This window comes from Oncorhynchus nerka, linkage group LG10 (assembly GCF_034236695.1).
Source record: "Oncorhynchus nerka isolate Pitt River linkage group LG10, Oner_Uvic_2.0, whole genome shotgun sequence".
In the NCBI taxonomy this organism is placed as follows: domain Eukaryota; kingdom Metazoa; phylum Chordata; class Actinopteri; order Salmoniformes; family Salmonidae; genus Oncorhynchus; species Oncorhynchus nerka.
This window is the reverse complement of record NC_088405.1, coordinates 101689443-101707280: the sequence shown is the minus strand read 5'-3', so window position 1 is coordinate 101707280 and position 17838 is coordinate 101689443. Positions and strand designations below refer to the sequence as shown.

Genomic DNA, 17838 nt, shown 5'->3' with positions numbered 1-17838 from the left:
CATGTGTTTCCAGGACCAGACAGAGTGGTAGGATGATACATCATGTGTTTCCAGGACCAGACTGAGGAGAGTGGTAGGATGATGCATCATGTGTTTCCAGGACCAGACAGAGTGGTAGGATGATACATCATGTTGTTTCCAGGACCAGACTGAGGAGAGTGGTATGTGAAAAATGTTGTTTTATGCACCGGAGTGTCCAAAATGGAACTCTATTCCCTACTTAGTGCACTCCGTTTGATCAAAGCGCTATGGGCTCTGGTCAAACGTACTACACCACATAAAAAAATGGCACAATCCTCAAATCTTCCCCACAGAGGAGCAGCCGGCCTCGACAGACTCTGAGATCAGCGTATCCACACCAAATCCCTACCTTGACCACCAGGGGGAGAAGGCAAACTGATCTTCCATCAGATTTCTTGGGTAACTCCATTCTTCTCTTTCTCTTAACGTGAACCATGCGGAACCAAGCAGACAGCGTCTGGGCTGATAAATCACCGATAGAACGGGCACAGTATCTGAACACACTGCACCTAGACGACAGACCTTCTTTAACTCACCAACGGAAGAAACGCTGAAGAAGTTAAGGTAGGCTCTAGATATCCATGTTTCTGTTTTTATAAACTTTATGTTAAATGAGAAATATTAAACTATTTCATATATTCCATTCTATGTAATGTAGCCTAATATCAGTGTTACTTTTTAGCCTAGATACAGAGCATTCGGAAAGTTTACAGACCCCTTTGCTTTGTCCACAGGTTGTTACCGCACAGCCTTATTTTAAAATTGATTAAATAGTTTTTTTCAATCTACACACAATACCCCATAATGACAAAGCAAAAACTGAAATATCCCATTTACGTAAATATTCAAACCCTTTACTCAGTACTTTGTTGAAGCACCTTTGGCAGTGATTACAGCATGGATTCTTCTTGGGTCTGATGCTACAAACTTGGCACACCTGTATTTGGGGAGTTTCTCCCATTCTTCTGTCAGGCTGGAAGGGGAGCGATGTTGCACAGCTGTTTTCAGGTCTCCCCAGAGATGTTCCATAGGTTTCAAGTTCAGACTCTGGCCGGGCCACTCAAGAACATTCAGAGACTTGTCCCGAAGCCAGTCCTGCGTTGTCTTGGCTGTGTGCTTAGGGCCATTGTCCTGTTGGAAGGTGAACCTTCGCCCCAGTCTTAGGTCCTGAGCACTCTGGGGCAGGTTTTCATCAAGGATCTCTCTGTACTTTGCTCCGTTCGTCTTTCCCTCAATTCTGACAAGTCTCCCAGACCCTGCCGCTGAAAAACATCCCTACAGCATGACGCTGAACCACCATGCTTCACCGTAGGGATGGTGTCAGGTTTCCTCCAGACGTGATGCTGCCACCACCATGCTTCACCGTAGGGATGGTGCCAGGTTTCCTCCAGACGTGATGCTGCCACCACCATGCTTCACCATAGGGATGTTGCCAGGTTTCCTCCAGACGTGACACTTAGAATTCAGGCCAAAGACTTCAGTCATGGTTTCATGAGACCAGAGAATCTTGTATCTCTTGGTATTAGAGTCTTTAGGTTCCTTTTGGCAAACTCCAAGCGGGCTGTCATGTGCCTTTTACTAAGGAGTGGCTTTCGTCTGGGCACTTTACCATAAAGGCCTGATTGGTGGAGTGCTGCAGAGATGTTTTTCCTTCTGGAAGGTTCTCCCATCTCCACAGAGAAACTCTAGAGCTCTGTTAGAGTGACCACCGGGTTCTTGGTCATCTCCCTGACTGCTCAGTTTGGCCAGGCAGCCAGCTTTAGGAAGTCTTGGTGGTTCCAAACTTCTTCCATTTAAGAATGATGGAGGCCACTGTGTTCTTAGGGACCTTCAATGCTGCAGAATGATGGAGGCCACTGTGTTCTTGAGGACCTTCAATGCTGCAGAATGATGGAGGCCACTGTGTTCTTGAGGACCTTCAATGCTGCAGAATGATGGAGGCCACTGTGTTCTTGAGGACCTTCAATGCTGCCGAATGATGGAGGCCACTGTGTTCTTGAGGACCTTCAATGCTGCAGAATGATGGAGGCCACTGTGTTCTTGAGGACCTTCAATGCTGCAGAATGATGGAGGCCACTGTGTTCTTGGGGACCTTCAATGCTGCAGAATGATGGAGGCCACTGTGTTCTTTGGGACCTTCAATGCTGCAGAATGATGGAGGCCACTGTGTTCTTGAGGACCTTCAATGCTGCAGAATGATGGAGGCCACTGTGTTCTTGGGGACCTTCAATGCTGCAGAATGATGGAGGCCACTGTGTTCTTGAGGACCTTTAATGCTGCAGAATGATGGAGGCCACTGTGTTCTTGAGGACCTTCAATGCTGCAGAATGATGGAGGCCACTGTGTTCTTGGGGACCTTCAATGCTGCAGAATGATGGAGGCCACTGTGTTCTTGAGGACCTTCAATGCTGCAGAATGATGGAGGCCACTGTGTTCTTGAGGACCTTCAATGCTGCAGAATGATGGAGGCCACTGTGTTCTTGGGGACCTTCAATGCTGCAGAATGATGGAGGCCACTGTGTTCTTGGGGACCTTCAATGCTGCAGAATGATGGAGGCCACTGTGTTCTTGAGGACCTTCAATGCTGCAGAATGATGGAGGCCACTGTGTTCTTGAGGACCTTCAATGCTGCAGAATGATGGAGGCCACTGTGTTCTTGGGGACCTTCAATGCTGCAGAATGATGGAAGCCACTGTGTTCTTGAGGACCTTCAATGCTGCCGAAATGTGTTTTGGTATCCTTCCCCAGATCTGTGACTCGACACAATCCTGTCTCGGTGCTCTACGAACAATTTCTTCCACCTCATGGCTTGGTTTTTGCTCTGACATGCACTGTCAACTGTAAGACCTTATATAGACAGGTGCCTTTCCAAAAAATGTCCAATCAATTGAATTTAACACAGGTGGAAAAAACATCTCTATGATGATCAATGGAAACATGATGCACCTGAGCTCAATGTAGAGTCTAATAGCAAAGGATCTGAATACTTATGTAAGAAAGGTATTTCTGTTGTTTACTTTTCATACAAAAATGTCTAAAAACCTGTTTTCGTTATTCATTATGGGGTATTGTGTGATGAGGTAAAAACATTTATTTAATCCATTTTAGAATAAGGCGTAACAAAATGTGGAGAAAGTGAAGGGGTCTGAATACTTCCTGAATGCCCTGTACCTGCTACGTAGCCCTGTTGATAGATGAAATATACTTGGATTAGTTATTGGACGTGTCAATGTCCTTTGCCTGCATATATTGAGTGAGTTTAGCCTTTCATATTCGTTATTATTTTATCTTGTTATAGACTTCTAACTGAAGATCATGTCTCTGATGCTACTGCTGGTGTTGGTGTGCCAAACCATGGCGTCACCTCGACTCTCAGTATGTACCAATCACTGTGGGGAGCATTCTACGCATACCATTCGCTGACTCTGTTGTAGTCTTCCTTAGGCCCAGCTTCCTTTCAACAAGAAAGGGTGCTTTTGGGGAGCTTCTGTTTACTGCATACAAAGCCAATTTCTCTTTGGGGACACCATGAATTGATTTATTGATTGATTGAGTGAGTGATTGATTTAAATGTCCTCTTATCTCCCACGAGGCATCAGACCCCTGTGTTCTAGAACTAGAGGAGTTGAGACGTGATGTCCGTATTCTGGAGAACAAACTGTTGATCGGAGTGTGGCAGCTCAACCATGTCAAGACACACAGCTACATCATTACCCCCCCACTACCCAGGTGTAGCATGACACACTACTTCTCTGTAGCTTGTATTCTGTTGAATCTCCATGAACATAACAGTATGGAGTCTCCCCTTCTAATCAACCCTGGCCCCAACCCTGCCTCTGACCCTGACCCCAATCCTGCCTCTGACCCCAACCCTGCCTCTGACCCCCACCCTGCCTCTGCCTCTGACACAGACCCAAACCCCAATCCTGCCTCTGACCCTGACCCCAACCCTGACCCCAATCCTGCCTCTGACCCTGACCCTAACTCTAACCAGTATTTCAATCTTTCGGGGAGAATTGGATATGGAAAAAAGCTAATTTCCTTTGCTTTATGCTTTGCTTTATGGACAATAAAGTAACATTCTTCTTCTTCCTGACCAGTAACTCTACCTTCAACCTAACAGAGGAATACAGGACAGGAGCCTCTCTGCCTCCAGCTGGAAGCCTCACCGTACATGACAAAGGTGAGAGATTCATAGCCTTGTTTTGCCAACTCCTACAGTATAGTCATCATTGTCAATGACCAAGACAACACTTAAACTGATTTGGGATCAGGCTAAGAGGCTACATCCTCCGTTAGCCAACAGATCTGACCCACTGGCTTACAGCTGCGCTAGGGTCGGACAATGAGAAATGTGTTGTTCTCCGAATTCTCTAGCAGTCATTCAATATTCTCGGTGTAACAGTTGGGATAATGGGACAATTCGGAGTACAACAGCATTTCTCATCCCTCTATTGAGGTACATTTTCCCGAGCCGTATGTTGTGCTGGCTCCGTGGTGTCCTAATCTACACAGGAAGCCTGTCTGACCCTAGTGCAGCTGTAAGCAGGCGGATCTGCTAGCTACATCCTCCGGGAACCTTTCAACATTGTCTACTGTATGGCTGTGTCACCAGTATCTTCTGAGAACACAATATGGACACAAGGAGACGCTACCAGGTGTAGAAAGAGTTGAACTCTACATCAGCTCTGTTCTGTTCCAGGCCACACTATTCTATAACACCTCATGACAAAAGGAGGTGTAGAATCACCAAATCTATTCTATCTTTCTCATTCAAAACATTTCAGGCTATTTGTGTCTATTTCTATTTCAACTATTTCAGTTGACTTTATACAGTGGGGCAAAGTATTTAGTCAGCCACCAATTGTGCAAGTTCTCCCACTGTAAAAGATGAGAGAGGCCTATGTAATTTTCATCATAGGTACACTTCAACTATGACAGACAAAAGGAGAAAAAAATTCCAGAAAATCACATTGTAGGATTTTTTATGAATTTATTTGCAAATTATGGTGGAAAATAAGTATTTGGTCACCTCAAACAAGCAAGATTTCTGGCTCTCATAGACCTTCTTTAAGAGGCTCCTCTGTCCTCCACTCGTTACCTGTATTAATGGCACCTGTTTGAACTTGTTATCAGTATAAAAGACACCTGTCCACAACCTCCAACAGTCCAAATCTCAGACCGGCCAATAAAAATAAAAGATTAAGATGGATAAAAGAACACAGACACTGGACAGAGGAACTCTGTCCTCTGGACAGAGGACAGAAGGCCAGCATCCTGGAGACGCCTCTTCACTGTTGATGTTTAGACTGGTGTTTTGTGGGTACTATTTCATGAAGCTGCCAGTTGAGGACTTGTGAGGCGTCTGTTTCTAAAACTAGACACTCTAATGTACTTGTCCTCTTGCTCAGATGTGCACCGGGGCCTCCCACTCCTCTTTCTATTCTGGTTAGGGCCAGTTTGCGCTGTTCTGTGAAGGGAGTAGTACACAGCGTTGTACGAGATCTTCAGTTTCTTGTGATTTTCTTGCATGGAAAAGCCTTCATTTCTCAGAACAAGAAAAGACTGACGAGTTTCAGAAGAAAGGTCTTTGTTTCTGGCCATTTTGAGCCTGTAATCGAACCCACAAATGCTGATGCTCCAGATACTCAACTAATCTAAAAAAGGCCAGTTTTATTGCTTCTTTAATCAAGACAACAGATTTCAGCTGTGCTAACATACTTGCAAAAGGGTTTTCCGACCTGTACGCTCTCGTTGGCTGGCCCTCGCTTCGTACTCATCGCCAAACCCACTGGCTCCAGGTCATCTACAAGACCCTGCTAGGTAAAGTCCCCCTTATCTCAGCTCGCTGGTCACCATAGCAGCACCCAACTGTAGCATGCGCTCCAGCAGGTATATCTCTCTGGTCACCCCCAAAACCATTTCTTCCTTTGGCCCCCTCTCCTTCCAGTTCTCTGCTGCCAATGACTGGAACGAACTATACAAATCTCTGAAACTGGAAACACTTATCTCCCTTACCAGCTGTCAGAGCAGCTCACAGATCACTGCACCTGTACATAGCCCATCTATAATTTAGCCCAAACAACTACCCCTTCCCCTACTGTATTTATTTATTTATTTTGCTCCTTTGCACCCCATTATTTTTATCTCTACTTTGCACATTCTTCAACTGCAAATCTACCATTCCAGTGTTTTACTTGCTATATTGTATTTACTTTGCCACCATGGTCTTTTTTTTGCCTTTACCTCCCTTATCTCACCTCATTTGCTCACATCGTATATAGACTTATTTTTCTACTGTATTATTGACTGTATGTTTGTTTTACTCCATGTGTAACTCTGTGTCGTTGTATCTGTCGAACTGCTTTGCTTTATCTTGGCCAGGTCGCAATTGTAAGTGAGAACTTGTTCTCAACTTGCCTACCTGGTTAAATAAAGGTGAAACAAAAAATAAATACAAAAGTTTGTGATGAACTCAACTGGTGAGCCTCTTTAGCAGCTGGTTCCATGGACACACTGATTTCAATGTCCTTCGCCAAGGTCAGATTACTTTCAGTTAACAGTCTCTTTTGTGTAGCTTCACTCCGTAGCCCACATTCTAATCTGTCTCTAATGATGTCATTTAGAACACCATTAAACTCAGTGTTCTGATAGTTTCTTTAATGCAGCATCAAACATTGGCCCTGATTCTCCCTCTTCCTGATGTCTCCTGTGGAGCCTGAACCTTTCAGCATTAACTAGTGGTTCTGGTGAAAAATATCCTTTATGTCACACCCTGACCATAGTTTGCTTTGTATGTTTCTATGTTTTGGTTGGTCAGCGTGTGAGCTGAGTGGGCATTCTATGTTACATGTCTAGTTTGTCTAGTTCTATGTTTGGCCTGATATGGTTCTCAATCAGAGGCAGGTGTTCGTCATTGTCTCTGATTGGGAACCATATTTAGGTAGCCTGTTGGGTTTTGTGGGTGATTGTCCTTGTTACTGTCTCTGTGTTACTTTGCACCAGTATTAGGCTGTTTCGGTTTTCGTGTTACGTTTATTGTTTTTGTATTTGATTCGTGTTTACTTTGTTTCATTAAACATGGATCGCAATAGCCACGCCGCATTTTGGTCTGACTCTCCTTCACATACGAAAACCGTTACACTTTAAGTATCTCCACAATATCCCCGTACATCGTATTGACGCACAATTGGCCTAGCGTCGTCCGGGTTAGGGAGGGTTTGGCCGGTAGGGAAATCCTTGTCTCATTGCGCACCAGCGACTCCCGTGGCGGGCCAGGCGCAGTGCACGATAACCAAGGTTGCCAGGTGCACAGTGTTTCCTCCGACACATTGGTGCGGCTGGCTTCCGGGTTGGATGGCACCTGTTCTTTCTGGCTGTGGCAGGCTGCCTAGTAAATTACATTTATTTGGCCCCAACACACAAAAAAAAATGTAGGCACAATGTTGTCCTCATCAATGTCATTTACAAGAACAAAATATTTAAACCGATTTAGACTTACTCATCTTCCAGACAGAATAGTTCCTGTAGATGTAGACTTACTCATCTTCCAGACAGAATAGTTCCTGTAGATGTAGACCTACTCATCTTCCAGACAGAATAGTTCCTGTAGATGTAGACCTACTCATCTTCCAGACAGAATAGTTCCTGTAGATGTAGACCTACTCATCTTCCAGACAGAATAGTTCCTGTAGATGTAGACCTACTCATCTTCCAGACAGAATAGTTCCTGTAGATGTAGACCTACTCATCTTCCAGACAGAATAGTTCCTGTAGATGTCACGTCTGTGTAACAATTCAATAACGATGAGACGGGAGACGGGAATCAGTTCAACCATTTATCTGGAACGTGATCACCTCAACACATATACAAACCCCCATGATGCTCTGCAGCTCAAGCCCAATATACAACACATACTTAAATAAATATGTAAATGGGCGCTAAACAAAACTCATAGAGGAATTTAAATGTTCGGTTCTTGAAAGTAGGGTCATGGGACAGGGTCAGAAAGGTCAGTTACATGAGGTCCATTATAACACAGTGAAGTAGGGTCATGGGACAGGGTCAGAAAGGTCAGTTACATGAGGTCCATTATAACACAGTGAAGTAGGACCATGGGACAGGGTCAGAAAGGTCAGTTACATCAGGTCCATTATAACACAATGAAGTAGGGTCATGGGACAGGGTCAGAAAGGTCAGTTACATGAGGTCCATTATAACACAGTGAAGTAGGGTCATGGGACAGGGTCAGAAAGGTCAGTTACATGAGGTCCATTATAACACAGTGAAGTAGGACCATGGGACAGGGTCAGAAAGGTCAGTTACATCAGGTCCATTATAACACAATGAAGTAGGGTCATGGGACAGGGTCAGAAAGGTCAGTTACATCAGGTCCATTATAACACATTGAAGTAGGGTCATGGGACAGGGTCAGAAAGGTCACTTACATCAGGTCCATTATAACACAATGAAGTAGGGTCATGGGACAGGGTCAGAAAGGTCAGTTACATCAGGTCCATTATAACACAATGAAGTAGGGTCATGGGACAGGGTCAGAAAGGTCAGTTACATCAGGTCCATTATAACACAATGAAGTAGGGTCATGGGACAGGGTCAGAAAGGTCAGTTACATCAGGTCCATTATAACACAATGAAGTAGGGTCATGGGACAGGGTCAGAAAGGTCAGTTACATCAGGTCCATTATAACACAATGAAGTAGGGTCATGGGACAGGGTCAGAAAGGTCAGTTACATCAGGTCCATTATAACACAATGAAGTAGGGTCATGGGACAGGGTCAGAAAGGTCAGTTACATCAGGTCCATTATAACACAATGAAGTAGGGTCATGGGACAGGGTCAGAAAGGTCAGTATGTTTGATACCTGGTTACAGAGGTGACATAACAAGCAGCAGAGAATTGGAAGGAGAGGCGGCCAAAGAAAGAATTGGTTTTGGGGGTGACTAGAGAGATATACCTGCTGGAGCGTGTGCTACAGGTGGGAGATGCTATGGTGACCAGTGAGCTGAGATAAGGGGGGACTTTACCTAGCAGGGTCTTGTAGATGACATGGAGCCAGTGGGTTTGGCGACGAGTATGAAGCGAGGGCCAGCCAACGAGAGCGTACAGGTCGCAATGGTGGGTAGTATATGGGGCTTTGGTGACAAAACGGATTGCACTGTGATAGACTGCATCCAATTTGTTGAGTAGGGTATTGGAGGCTATTTTGTAAATGACATCGCCAAAGTCGAGGATTGGTAGGATGGTCAGTTTTACAAGGGTATGTTTGGCAGCATGAGTGAAGGATGCTTTGTTGCGAAATAGGAAGCCAATTCTAGATTTAACTTTGGATTGGAGATGTTTGATATGGGTCTGGAAGGAGAGTTTACAGTCTAACCAGACACCTAAGTATTTGTAGTTGTCCACGTATTCTAAGTCAGAACCGTCCAGAGTAGTGATGTTGGACAGGCGGGTAGGTGCAGGTAGCGATCGGTTGAAGAGCATGCATTTAGTTTTACTTGTATTTAAGAGCAATTGGAGGCCACGGAAGGAGAGTTGTATGGCATTGAAGCTTGCCTGGAGGGTTGTTAACACAGTGTCCAAAGAAGGGCCAGAAGTATACAGAATGGTGTCGTCTGTGTAGAGGTGGATCAGAGACTCACCAGCAGCAAGAGCGACCTCATTGATGTATACAGAGAAAGAGTCGGTCAAGAATTGAACCCTGTGGCACCCCCATAGAGACTGCCAGAGTCCGGACAGCAGACCCTCCGATTTGACACACTGAACTCTATCAGAGAAGTAGTTGGTGAACCAGGCGAGGCAATCATTTGAGAAACCAAGGCTGTCGAGTCTGCCGATGAGGATGTGGTGATTGACAGAGTCGAAAGCCTTGGCCAGATCAATGAATACGGCTGCACAGTAATGTTTCTTATCGATGGCGGTTAAGATATCGTTTACGACCTTGAGCGTGGCTGAGGTGCACCCATGACCAGCTCTGAAACCAGATTGCATAGCAGAGAAGGTATGGTGAGATTCGAAATGGTCGGTAATCTGTTTGTTGACTTGGCTTTCGAAGACCTTAGAAAGGCATGGTAGGATAGATATAGGCCTGTAGCAGTTTGGGTCAAGAGTGTCCCCCCCTTTGAAGAGGGGGATGACCGCAGCTGCTTTCCAATCTTTGGGAATCTCAGACGACACGAATGAGAGGTTGAACAGGCTAGTAATAGGGGTTGCAACAATTTCGGCAGATAATTTTAGAAAGAAAGGGTCCAGATTGTCTAGCCCGGCTGATTTGTAGGGGTCCAGATTTTGCAGCTCTTTCAGAACATCAGCTGAACGGATTTGGGAGAAGGAGAAATGGGGAAGGCTTGGGCGAGTTGCTGTGGGGGGTACAGTGCTGTTGACTGGGGTAGGAAGCCAGGTGGAAAGCATGGCCAGCCGTAGAAAAATGCTTATTGAAATTCTCAATTATGGTGGATTTATCAGTGGTGACAGTGTTTCCTATCTTCAGTGCAGTGGGCAGCTGGGAGGAGGTGTTCTTATTCTCCATTAACTTTTTTGAGTTAGTGTTGCAGGAAGCAAATTTCTGCTTGAAAAAGCTAGCCTTGGCTTTTCTAACTACCTGTGTATAATGGTTTCTAGCTTCCCTGAACAGCTGCATATCACGGGGGCTGTTCGATGCTAATGCAGAACGCCATAGGATGTTTTTGTGTTTGGGCACAGACCTGGATAGTAGGACAGAACTCTGCAGGCTATCTTTGCAGTAGATTGTACATAACAAGTACATAACAAGCATCGGGTCCATTATAACACAGTGAAGTAGAGGTGGGAGCTAAAAGCAGACATGGACAGCGAGACGGTGGGAGGAGGTCAGGGGTCAAACACTAGATCAGGACAGGTAGAAATGGCAGGGCTGGAAATAGACCTGACCTGAGACACCCAAACAGAAGATATTATAGAAAAGTCATGTCCAATAGGCTATACGCTATTGTAGCGACCCGCACAGACAGCTGTGTGTTATGTGCTAGGCTATTAGTTGGTTGTGTTGTACTTACCAGTACCCAGTGTTCACGGGGTCTGACATGCCAATCAACCTGCTATCTGCCAATCACGGGAATGCCTGGAATGTTCTGATGCTGGGCATCCTGGCGGTTGGTGGAGTGGCGTGGAGGGGGCGGGGCATTGGAAGTTAAGACCAGGTTTAGCCTTTGTTCTCTCTCTTACGTCTGGCCTTCACAAGAGAAGGTCACGGTTGGTTTGTAGGGTATCTTTCATTTATTTGGCGTGGGCTAAGGCCAAACAGTAGCCTGTGTGGAGTTGGGTTAATAATAAACTGTCAATTCGTAACTCAATCCTCTGTCTGGACAATTGTTCCTTTATGATCTAGTCAGGTCATTACACTATATTCTATTCTACTGTATTTTAGTCAATACCACTCCGACATTGCTCATTCTAATATTTATGTATTTCTTAATTCCATTCTTTCATTTTTAGATTCATGTTTATTGTGGTATGTTGTTAGGTATTACTGCACTGTTGGAGATAGGAACATAAGCATTTCGCTACACCTGCAATAACATCTGCTAAATAAGTGTATGTGACCAATAAAATGTGATTTTATTTGTTTAAATAATATATATTTTTTTTATGGTAATTGAGTGTTACACCTTTTCAGTAAAATGTGCCTTCATAGTAAGTTGTGCTAATATCTCTGCGTGTGTCACCTCTCACCTCCAGACTGCTCTGAGCTGTATGACAGACAGAGGCCAGACTCCGGGTTTTACCGGATCAGACCTAGAGTGGATCAGGAGCCGGTCCTAGTCTTCTGTGACATGGAAGATGGAGGGGGATGGACAGTTATACAGCGACGAAGACATGGCAGGGTTGACTTCAACAGGTGTGTGTGTGTGTGTGTGTGTGTGTGTGTGTGTGTGTGTGTGTGTGTGTGTGTGTGTGTGTGTGTGTGATCTTTGGAAAGCTGGCCTGTTTAACCTCTGCAATCAGCTAGTAGTTTATCAGCACTGTGGCATCCTACTGCTGTGTTTCAAATCAAATTGTATTAGTCCTCCTCCTTTCCCTGTAGTCCACAATCATCTCCTTTGTCTTGATCACGTCAGCATAGTGATGCAAGGGGAAGCAGCAAGTGTGAGACTTTAACCAGTGCATGTTCTCTCCTCCATAGAGACTGAAGCAGTGAATGTTCTCTCCTCCATAGAGACTGAACCAGTGAATATTCTCTCCTCCATAGAGACTGAACCAGTGAATGTTCTCTCCTCCATAGAGACTAACCCAGTGAATATTCTAGACTGACCCAGTGAATGCTCTCTCCTCCATAGAGACTGAACCAGTGCATGTTCTCTCCTCCATAGAGACTGAACCAGTGAATGTTCTCTCCTCCATAGAGACTGAACCAGTGAATGTTCTCTCCTCCATAGAGACTGAACCAGTGACTGTTCTCTCCTCCATAGAGACTGAACCAGTGCATGTTCTCTCCTCCATAGAGACTGAACCAGTGAATGTTCTCTCCTCCATAGACTGAACCAGTGAATGTTCTCTCCTCCATAGAGACTTTAACCAGTGAATGTTCTCTCCTCCATAGACTGAACCAGTGAATGTTGTCTTCTCCATAGACTGACTCAGTGAATGTTCTCTCTTCAATAGACTGACCCTGTGAATGTTCTCTCCTCCATAGAGACTGAACCAGTGAATGTTCTAGTCTGAACCAGTGAATGTTCTCTCCTCCATAGAGACTGAACCAGTGAATGTTCTAGACTGAACCAGTGAATGCTCTAGACTGACCCAGCGAATGTTCTCTCCTCCATAGAGACTGATCCAGTGAATGTTCTAGTCTGAACCAGTGAATGTTCTCTCCTCCATAGAGACTGAACCAGTGAATGTTCTAGACTGAACCAGTGAATGCTCTCTCCTCCATAGAGACTGAACCAGTGAATGTTCTCTCCTCCATAGAGACTGAACCAGTGAATGTTTTAGACTGACCCAGTGAATGTTCTCTCCTCCATAGAGACTGAACCAGTGAATGTTTTAGACTGACCCAGTGAATGTTCTCTCCTCCATAGAGACTAACCCAGTGAATATTCTAGACTGACCCAGTGAATGCTCTCTCCTCCATAGAGACTGAACCAGTGAATGTTCTCTCCTCCATAGAGACTGAACCCAGTGAATATTCTAGACTGACCCAGTGAATGCTCTCTCCTCCATAGAGACTGAACCAGTGAATGTTCTAGACTGACCCAGTGAATGCTCTCTCCTCCATAGAGACTGGGTTGACTACAGAGACGGGTTTGGAGACTTTAAGCTGTGGAACGATGAATTCTGGCTGGGCAACGAACACATCCATTCTCTGTTGAAGGAAGGTAAGATCTGGGGCCATATGTAGGCTGTCAACCCTAACACAATGAGAGGCTTGATACATACGGCCCCAGAACACATTCACTCTCTGGTTTTAGGGCGGCAGATAGCCTAACGGTTAAGGGCCAGTAAGAGCCGGTAAGGGCCATTAAAAGCCGGTAAAGGCCATTAAAAGCCAGTAAGGACCAGTAAGAGCCGGTAAGGGACAGTAAGAGACAGTAAGGACCAGTAAGGACCAGTAAGAGCCAGTAAGGGACAGTAAGAGCCAGTAAGGGAATGTAAGAGCCAGTAAGGGAATGTAAGAGCCAGTAATGGAATGTAAGAGCCAGTAAGGGAAGGAATGTAAGAGCCTGTAAGAGCCAGTAAGAGCCAGTAAGAGCCAGTAAGAGCCGGTAAGAACCAGTAAGAGCCTGTAAGAGCCAGTAAGAGCCAGGTAGAGCCAGTAAGGGAATGTAAGAGCCAGTAAGAGCCAGTAAGAGCCAGTAAGAGCCGGTAAACCAGTAAGAGCCGGTAGAGCCTGTAGAGCCGGTAAGAGCCAGTAAGAGCCAGTAAGAGCCAGTAAGAGCCGGTAAGAGCCGGTAAGAGCCGGTAAGCGAAGGTTCACTGCTTTGAACCCCTGAGCCATCAAGGTGGAAAAATCTGCCGTTCTGCCCTTAAGCAAGGCAATTAACTCCCAAGCCGATGGCAATGATTAAGGCAGCCACCCCATACTGCTCTGATTCAGAGGGGTTAAATGCAGACACATTTCGGTTGAATGCATTCAGATGTGCAACTGAATTAGGTATCCCCCTTCCCTTTCCCTCTAGAAGGGGAGACACGTTCACTCAACAAGAGATTACATACAGTAACAGCCATGACTCAGACCTCCATCAACAGCAAAGTCCCCAGACAGTGATCACATGTGACAGTGCTGATCTGGATCACAAGATAATTGAACAGGCTACTGATTGTTGTGTGTTTTTGTTGTGTGTGAGTAATAATGTGTGTATGTATGTTTTAATAGTGTGTGTCTGTGTGTAATAATGTGTGTATGTGTGTACAGTGGTTCCTACTTTAAAAGTTGCGAGGTTATACCGCGGGACTTAGAGGTAACTACAAACCTCAGATTTCCCACTTCCTGGTTGGATTTTTTCTCCGTTTTTTTGCCTGCCATATGAGTTCTGTTATACTCACAGACATCATTCAAACAGTTTTATAAACTTCAGAGTGTTTTCCATCCAATACTACTAATAATATGCATGTATTAGCAACTGGGCATGAGTAGCAGGCAGTTTACTCTGGGCACCTTATTCATCCAAGCTACTCAATACTGCCCCCATCCATAAGAAGTTAGAGGTACCCAGCATCACGGCTTCATTGCTTCAGACCACCACCAGGGGGAGTTAGAGCACTCATTATGCATTTGGGTCCCAAGGTTTTTATATGACTAATCATATAGAGTGACTCCAATGACGATTTTGACGTCGTCGCTGGTGATTTTCGTCAGCAAAGATGTCTGACAAAAACATTACGGTGGAAGTAAATGTAAGTAATTCTAACGTTTTATATTTTTTATTTTACTAGGCAAGTCAGTTAAGAACAAATTCTTATTTTCAATGACGGCCTAGGAACAGTGGGTTAACTGCCTGTTCAGGGGCAGAACAACAGATTTGTACCTTGTCAGCTCGGGGATTTGAGCTTGCAACCTTTTGGTTACTAGTCCATCACTCTAACCACTAGGCTACCCTGCCACCCCGTCATAATGAATCATTCAAAAAATGTAAAATTGAGAGGAATTTGTTAGTTAATGTAGAGACAAATCATTGTGCATATTTTTTGGTCACAAAGTTAACTTACAAAAATCGCTATTTAGCAAGTTGTTTTCCAGTCATATCCAATACCAGGTGTATCAAACTCCATTCTCTGAATGATGCTGTGTCTGCATGTATTTATTACAGTTATACACTTCAACAGTGTTTACCACTCCTGCTCCTGGGACATCAATGACTTCACATTATAACCATGCAATAGACTAGAAACATGATTTAAGGAAAGGCTGATTTATCATTCATATATACAGAATAAAAAACAGTAAGCTACACTTCCTATGCATATCTAACTCCCTTCATCTGCATTAATCTGAGGAGGTTCTCTCAGCCATGTAGACGATTGAATACAGGGTAGCTAAGTATATTTGTCACCAGAGCAGTTTAGAGCATATTACTATTTGCCTGTGAAAAACTAGACCTTCATACAAACTTGCTATACTGAATTCTTGACTCACAAGCGAAGGTGCTGCCATATCCTGCCAGCACTCCCACAAGCGAGCCACTCAGGTGGAGAATGACATGTGGAAGAGGGCGAGGATTGAGATGGGAGTAACAATCCAGGCTATTTGCTCACAGACCGGCATAATAATGTAATGAAACAAGCAGGGAGCAGGTTTAGAACCCTCAACATTCTAGTCCATCCAGCATGCTGTGCCAAATGTATTAATTGGGGTTGGGACTGAATGTGGCAGAAAACACTGTATCTATTGGAATCTTTAACATGTGGACAGGGGAGGAAGTATTACTATTAGTTTATCACCAGCGTAGCAGGATGGGCTATGAGCTAAACAATAGACTATTCAACCTTTACTAGCGTAGCAGGATGGGCTATTAGCTAAACAATAGACTATTCAACCTTTACTAGCGTAGCAGGATGGGCTATGAGCTAAACAATAGACTATTCAACCTTTACTAAAGAATTGTCTAATAGCTGAGCTAGGTGTGACCACCCCCCAACTTGACCCCCCCCCCCAACTTGAGCTAGGTGTGAACCCCCCCCACCTCCCCAACATGCAACAAATAATTTGTATCCATCTTTCCACATCTACCTACACATGGTTAATGTTCTGGAAAATATATATATATACTGTAGCAGGTGTGTGTGTATATATATATATATATACAGTGGGGAGAACAAGTATTTGATACACTGCCGATTTTGCAGGTTTTCCTACTTACAAAGCATGTATATACAGTATATACAGTGGGGAGAACAAGTATTTTATACACTGCCGATTTTGCAGGTTTTCCTACTTACAAAGCATGTAGAGGTCTGTAATTTGTATCATAGGTACACTTCAACTGTGAGAGACGGAATCAAAAATCCCAAAAATACCATTGTAGGATTTTTAAGAAATGAATTAGCATTTTATTGCATGACATAAGTATTCGATCACCTACCAACCAGTAAGAATTTTGGCTCTCACAGACCTGTTAGTTTTTCTTTAAGAAGCCCTCCTGTTCTCCACTCATTACCTGTATTAACTGCACCTGTTTGAACTCGTTACCTGTATAAAAGACACCTGTCCACACACTCAATCGAACAGACTCCAACCTCTCCACAATGGCCAAGACCAGAAAGCTGTGTAAGGACATCAGGGTTAAATTGTAGACCTGCTCAAGGCTGGGATGGGCTACAGGACAATAGGCAAGCAGCTCGGTGAGAAGGCAACAACTGTTGGCGGAATTATTAGAAAATGGAAGAAGTTCAAGATGACGGTCAATCACCCTCGGTCTGGGGCTCCATGCAAGATCTCACCTCGTGGGGCATCAATGATCATGAGGAAGGTGAGGGATCAGCCCAGAACTACAGGTCAGGATCTGGTCAATGACCTGAAAAGAGCTGGGACCACAGTCTCAAAGAAAACCATTAGTAACACATTACGCCGTCATGGATTAAAATCCTGCAGCGCACGCAAGGTCCCCCTGCTCAAGCCAGCGCATGTCCAGGCCCATCTGAAGTTTGCCAATGACCATCTGGATGATCCAGAAGAGGAATGGGAGAAGGTCATGTGGTCTGATGAGACAAAATAGAGCTTTTTGTCTAAACTCCACTCGCCGTGTTTGGAGGAAGAAGAAGGATGAGTACAACCCAAGAACACCATCCCAACCGTGAAGCATGGAGGTGGAAACATCATTCTTTGGGGATGCTTTTCTGCAAAGGGGACAGGACGACTGCACCGTATTGAGGCGAGGATGGATGGGGACATGTATCGCGAGACCTTGGCCAACAATCTGCTTCCCTCAGTAAGAGCATTGAAGATGGGTTGTGGCTGGGTCTTCCAGCATGATAACGACCCGAAACACACAGCCAGGGCAACTAAGGAGTGGCTCCGTAAGAAGCATCTCAAGGTCCTGGAGTTGCCTAGCCAGTCTTCAGATCTGAACCCAATAGAAAATCTTTGGAGGGAGCTGAAAGTCTGTATTGCCCAGCGACAGCCCCGAAACCTGAAGGATCTGGAGAAGGTCTGTATGGAGGTGTTGGCCAAAATCACTGCTGCAGTGTGTGCAAACCTGGTCAAGAACTACAGGAAACATTTGATCCCTGTAATTGCAAACAAAGGTTTCTGTAACAAATATTAACTTCTGCTTTTCTGATGTATCAAATACTTATGTCATGCAATAAAATGCAAATTAATTAC

The 17838-nt window shown here is 44.7% G+C and overlaps 1 protein-coding gene across 1 annotated transcript in view; it reads left to right on the top strand.

Moving 5' to 3' along the window:
• Nucleotides 1-210: 210 nt before the first annotated feature.
• The window catches only part of fgl1b (fibrinogen like 1B), a 50205-nt gene continuing 32577 nt past the window's right edge, over nt 211-17838 (top strand). Inside the window, exons 1-6 of the mRNA XM_065024021.1 lie at nt 211-585; nt 3320-3396; nt 3614-3750; nt 4122-4204; nt 11757-11916; nt 13296-13393. Coding sequence (XP_064880093.1) covers nt 3337-3396; nt 3614-3750; nt 4122-4204; nt 11757-11916; nt 13296-13393 — 538 coding nt within the window. The 5' untranslated portion in view covers nt 211-585; nt 3320-3336. The remainder of the gene's footprint in view (nt 586-3319; nt 3397-3613; nt 3751-4121; nt 4205-11756; nt 11917-13295; nt 13394-17838) is intronic.